General features: G+C 45.0%; 1 protein-coding gene across 5 annotated transcripts in view; it reads left to right on the forward strand.

Moving 5' to 3' along the window:
- The window catches only part of DNAAF11 (dynein axonemal assembly factor 11), a 49,015-nt gene extending 44,874 nt beyond the window's left edge, over window positions 1-4,141 (forward strand). For 4 of the 5 annotated variants that reach the window (XM_074943824.1, XM_074943823.1, XM_074943822.1 and 1 more), the window contains one exon: window positions 1,981-4,141. In XM_074943824.1, coding sequence (XP_074799925.1) covers window positions 1,981-2,164 — 184 coding nt within the window. In that variant the 3' untranslated portion in view covers window positions 2,165-4,141. The remainder of the gene's footprint in view (window positions 1-1,980) is intronic. The other variant, XM_074943826.1, reaches the window with a different exon arrangement.
- The last annotated feature ends 1,859 nt before the right edge of the window (window positions 4,142-6,000 follow it).

The following is a 6,000-nucleotide window of genomic DNA, read 5'->3' on the forward strand; positions in this document are numbered from 1 at the left end:
TCCCTCTTCCACCAGTCCTCTTCAAAAGTAGCCCTCCCTATGAATGAAGCCCTTCTTGACCCCGTGAGAACAATATGGCAGACCCCAGCATCGGTCGCACCGACTTACAAGCAAACAGACAAAAAGTACTATGTCCCAGTGAGAGAAACAGGGTTCCTCTTCTCCCACCCTCCACCCAACTCCATCATGGTGGACGCTGTCAATTCTTGTGGCCATCAACACCACATGAGGTCCACTCCCTACGATAGGTGCTGAAAGCATCTGGACCTATTTGGTAAGAGGGCGTAACTCCTCGGCCACACTTCAGTTTCAAATTGCCAACTACCAAGCACTTACGGTGAAATACCATTATATGAATTACTCGAAATAGAACAACTTTATTGAGCAGCTGCCCAAGACACATTGCGAACAATTTAAGGCCATCATCCAAGAAGGGCAGCTAGTAGCAAAGACAATGCCACAGTCTGCCCTCAACATGGCTGATACTGCAGCCAGATCCATCTCCACAGTAGTGGTGATGTGACATGCCTCTTGGCTCCAGCTGTCAGGTTGCCCAAAGGAGGTGCAGGCAACCGTCAAAGATCTTCTTCCCTTTGAGGACACTAAGCTCTTTGCGGAGAAAACTGATGTTTCCCTTCACACTTTGAAGGATTCTCAGGCCACTCGCCATTCGCTGGGCATCTACGGGACAAAAGAGAAAATTTAGTCTGCAGCCCCAGCATAAGCCCCGCACTTCCCAATATCCGGCTCAACAATACTACAAGCCACAGAGAAAGAAAACTAAATTCTCCAGATGTAAACCATCTGGCTAGCAATCCTTCTCGTCCCAGCATTCCACATCTAAACACCAGTTTTGACGTGTTGGTCGAAGTGCTGATAGACCACTCCCCACAACTACTACAACCGACCATCACAATCCACCCATTTGACCACTGTCTGGCAGTGTTCTGCAGCACCTGGGAGCATATAACATCAGACCGATGGCTCCTAGAGATCATTTGCCATGGATACTCTATCCATTTTACCTCCCTGCATCCTCTACAACACCCTTCCCCGTCCCTCTTCAGGGAGCCTTCTCACGAGAGTTTACTATGTCAAGAGGTAAACTGTCTCCTCCAGTTAGAACCATAGAACCAGTACCTCAACATCTATAAAGCAAAGAGTTCTACTCTAATACCCAGGAAGGAGAAAGGCTGGAGACTCATATTAGACCTTAGCGCTCTCAACAAGTTTGTCAAAGCTTAGAAATTCAGGATGGTCACATTAGCAACGATCATTCCAGCGTTGGAACAGGGAGACTGGTTTTTGGCCCTCGACCTCCAGGACGCATATTTTCACATCTCAGTCTTATCGACTCTCGGACAATTTCTCAGATTCACCCTGGGACAAGATCACTACCAGTACAGGGCATTCCCCCTCAGGTTATCTTCGGCCCCGAGAGTATTTCCAAAGTTCTCTCAGTAGTGGCAACCCACTTATGCTCACAAGGGATCATGATTTTCCCTTACCTGGATGATTGCCTCAGCCCCCCAGAGGCAATACTGCTTGGGAGTCACCTACAGTGAAGCACCCAGAGAGACACTACTCAAAGAAGAATACCCGCCCCCAGTGGAGACAGTGCTATGTCAATGGGAAGGCTGCTCCCGTTGACAATAGCTACTACCTCTCAGGGAGGTGGTGTATCTATGCCAAGGAGAGAAGCTCTCTCTTCAGCATAGATAGTGTCTTCACTAAGCACTACAGCAGTGCAGCTTCACCAGTGCACGTGTGCTGCTGCAGCGCTGTAAGCATACACAAGCCCTGAGACTCCCTTTTGAATGAACAATCAATTCACAATAATGACATTTCTTAATCCTCCTCAGAACTCCTGGTGACTTCTATGGGAATTGGGGAATTTGGGAAGCAGTCCCAAATTTCTGTTGCTATATGTGATGTTGAAATTAAGTTTTATTTATAACCATCTGATCTCCTTTGTTACAGGGAGCGAGTTGAGAAACTAGAAGTGGATCCCAGCAAATATTCATTCCCTGATGTGGCAAACATAATCCAAGAAAAGGAGCGAATTGGGCAAGGACCTATTAATCTGCAGCAACAAAAGGTTATAGACACTGAGAATAGTTGTGTTGACTTTGAAGATAACCAAGATGTTCCACCCTTAATATGAAATGTTACTGTAGGGTTCCATTGTTTGTTACCCATGTGACCTACAGATTACGTGAACAGTTTTCTTGACTCAAATTTTGCAGCAGCATCTTCTGAAGTTACAAAATATTATTTCAGCTCTTACTGTAAACTGACTTTTGTTATACTTGTGCTTTATCTTGCTGCTGCCTTTTGTTATATTAGGAACAATATGCCTTTAATAAACTGTTTTCCAATTATTTATTTATATAGTGGTATGGCTCAAACACCCCGATCAGTATTGGGGTCCCATTACATTTGGCACTGTACAAACCCACAGTCCAACTTCAGATGAGATGTCAAATGAGTGTGACAATCAGTGAGAAGAAAGAGGAGGGCAACAGTAATAAGATCATTATAGGCTGAGCCACAGGGTGCTTATAAGTCCCCAAGTGTTCTTCCACTTTCTTCCTTCTTGTGCAGAGAAGCAGCAAAGAAAGTCCATCAGTCGGCTATGAAGCATATAACCCTTCTGGATCTGGATCCAGGATCTGTTACTCAGCCATCAGCATGCAGAGGCACACCCAGCAAAGTTAAGTGAATGCTCTCCCAAGCCGCTCATTAACTGCATACAAGGAAATCCCAGCAAATCCCCCGCAGCCCCGGTCTTGCACCCCAGTGCGTCTTACCCTGCTCAAGACCTTCTTGATCAATGCAAGCTCATTAATTAGTTCGCCACTCCTTCAAAGGGTAGTGGACATGCACCAGCCTCTGTAATCTGAGCAGACCCCCTCTCCAAGCACTTTAATCTAAACCAATTAGTTTGTCTAAACCTCAAAATAAGTTTATTAACTAGAGAAAGATAGATTTTACATGATTATAAGTGGTAGGCATAAAGGTCAGAGTTGGTTACATAAGAAATAAAGCAAACACTCATTCTAAATCCTAAACTTTATCAGGCTAAGCAAGATCTGAATCAACCAGTTTCTTTCATCTTACTGGACGTTGCAGACACTTTTCAGTTCAGTTTATACTAACTAGAAAGCATTCTAGTTAGGATCATCCCTTCACCCCAGTTCAAGGAGACTTCTGTTTGTCTTCCAAACTATCTTGCTTCCAGGTGGGGAGGAGAGAGAGGCCCTGTGGTGATGTCACTGTCCCTCATTTATACTTTTTACCAGGTGCTGGAAAAATCCATGCTGTGTCATGGGCTTAGACAGTACCCAGGGTATATGTGAGCTGCTGACCATCCTTCATTATGACTGGTAAATTTTTGCTTGTAGCTTTTGTCTACATGAGGTTTGGCATGTAAGGTCTCTGTGTTCGCAGTTTCTTCGTCCTCTCTGAGGGGCTAGTCTGTGGGCATTTCCTAGACTCACAACATGTTTCAATAATTGTGACATTCTATACCTGGGGGAATGTCCTGTAACCCCCATATTCCTCATTTTCATATAATCATGGTCTTACATATAAAGCATGCCTTGTAAGGTATCAGGGGAAAGGTTATGATTTGCTGAAAGTTATTTCTCTATCCATATATGTATATCATTAATGCATATGAAATTATGAGAACTGTGTTGTTTTGTCACTAAAACATGCTGTAAGTTGGGGAATCAGCCAGATAGTAGCTCCCCAGAGGCAACAGAAAGTAACCAACACCCGGGCAGGGTGTCAAACAACTCATCAAAAACCATTGTCCAGCAAGGGAGCTTCAAATCAATGACTCACCTGCATGAGGCCACACCAGAGGAATTGCTCAACCTGGCCTGGAGACTCAGCAATGTCCCCAGACATGCCTGGACTTGTGCTCCCCAAGCACATGGGACTGAGGTTATAGAACAGAACACAACGGCCACATGCGGGGCCTTTCTCCTGCCTCCACCTATGCTGCAAGCAACAAAGACACTGAGAAGAAGACAAGACTCCAACAGAGGAGACTGGCTCAGGTTTAAGGGACAGACCTGTATATTAAGGACTGCAATATCCAGTGGGGGGAGAAAAATTGCTTAAGCTAGATATTGCCCAGTCTAATAGGGTTGAGAGTTTAGACTGCGTGCTTATATTTTATTTTATTTTGGTAACTAACTCTGACTTTTTGCCTATCACTTAATATCACTTAAAATCTATCTTTTGTAGTCAATAAACTTGTTTAACTGTTTATCTTTACCAGTGAGTTTGCCTAAAGTGTGTGGCAAATGTGCTCAGGTTAGCAAAGGCTGGTGTATATCCATTTTCCATTGATGAAGTGGTGAACCAATTAATAAATTTGCGCTGCTCGTCTTGAGCAGTGTAAGACGGTATATTCCTGGGGAACTGTGCTGGGAGCTGGTCGGATTTGGCTTGTGCATTTCCCCGAGTGATTCATGCGTGGCTCTGGGAGCATTCATGCAATCTAGCTGGGTGTGGGGCTCCACATGCTGTTGTGCTGAGTGATCACAGCGCCTGGAGGGGCTTGCTGCTGGTCACTAGCAAAGCATTGTGAGAGACAGCCCAGGCTGAAGAGAGTTAAGGGGGCACAGAGGTCCCACAGTCCCAGGCTGCACCCTGGGGATCCTGTCACAGTAACAAACATAGAAAAATGTCATAACTTCATATGGTGATACATAAATTTCAACAGGTTCATCAAATCAGAACTTTTCAAATATACCTCACAAGGCATACTTTGTATAAAACATATCAAAATCATATAATGGTGGTGAATGTGGTTACAGGAGGTTACATGGGGTACAGTATGTCACAATAGTATGATGTGACTGCCTACAATGGCATATAACTGATCTGTGACTGCCAGCAGCAAATATCTCCAGTGGCCGGGGATGGAACTCTAGATGGGGAAGGCTCTGAGTTACTACAGAGAATTCTTTCACTGTTGTCTGGCTGGTGGGTCTTGGCCACATACTTGGGGCCCAACTGAGTGCCATATTTGTGGTCAGGAAGGAATTTTCCCCCAGGTCAGATTGGCAGAGACTCGCGGGGAGGGAGGTTCTCCTTCCTCTGCAGAATGGGGCACGGGTCACTTGCATGTTTAAACTAGTGTAAATGGTAGACTCTCTGTAACTTGAAGTCTTTAAATCATGATTTGAGGACTTCAGTAACTCAGCCAGAAGTTAGGGGTCTATTACAGGAGTGGGAGGGTGAGGTTCTGTGGCTGCAACGTGCAGGAGGTCAGACTAGATGATCATGATAGTCCCTTCTGACCATAAAATCTGAATGTATGAGAACAGTAACTCTACCAACACAACAAACAGCATTCCAGAGCTCGTAACATCCGTGGGGTTCCTGAGTCCTGTAAGAGTGCCACCTATTGTAATGATGGGAGGGGTCACTGCTGGGCAATGTGTCCCCAGAGATCTGGCAGTGTGGAAGGATGGGAAGAAATCAGCTAAACGCTTCCCCTAACCCCTGTTACTGCTATTCTCCCCTAGCTTCCCACAACTGCAGGATTCAAATAGGGGAAGGTGGAATTCTCCCCTGTGAATGGACTTGTGGAGGGAGTCAGGTTGGGGCAGCAGGAGTGAGTTGCTCCCACCCTGCCTTCCCGCAGTGTTCCAGTGACCATGGGATCCTGCCAATAGGTTTTTTCTTCAGCCAGTGGATTGCACCCAATGGGTTGGAACAGGCTGCATTTAAAAAATAATGCATTCTGGGAGATCATATCAGAATGAAGCTAGCTGCTGAAACTTGGCAAGACCAATTTAGTCATTTAAGGTACATTTACATTTGTGTTCTGAATGTCTCTCCTGGCCTTTTAGTTAAGGCATTGAGCACATATATCTGTAGTACCAGGCATTTACCATTTTTAAAATGTGCAGGTGTCCTCTACTTTAAAAGCTCCAAAAAGAATATAAATTGAGGACAGAGACGGATCTATATAAGCTT

This window comes from Natator depressus, chromosome 2 (assembly GCF_965152275.1).
Source record: "Natator depressus isolate rNatDep1 chromosome 2, rNatDep2.hap1, whole genome shotgun sequence".
In the NCBI taxonomy this organism is placed as follows: domain Eukaryota; kingdom Metazoa; phylum Chordata; order Testudines; family Cheloniidae; genus Natator; species Natator depressus.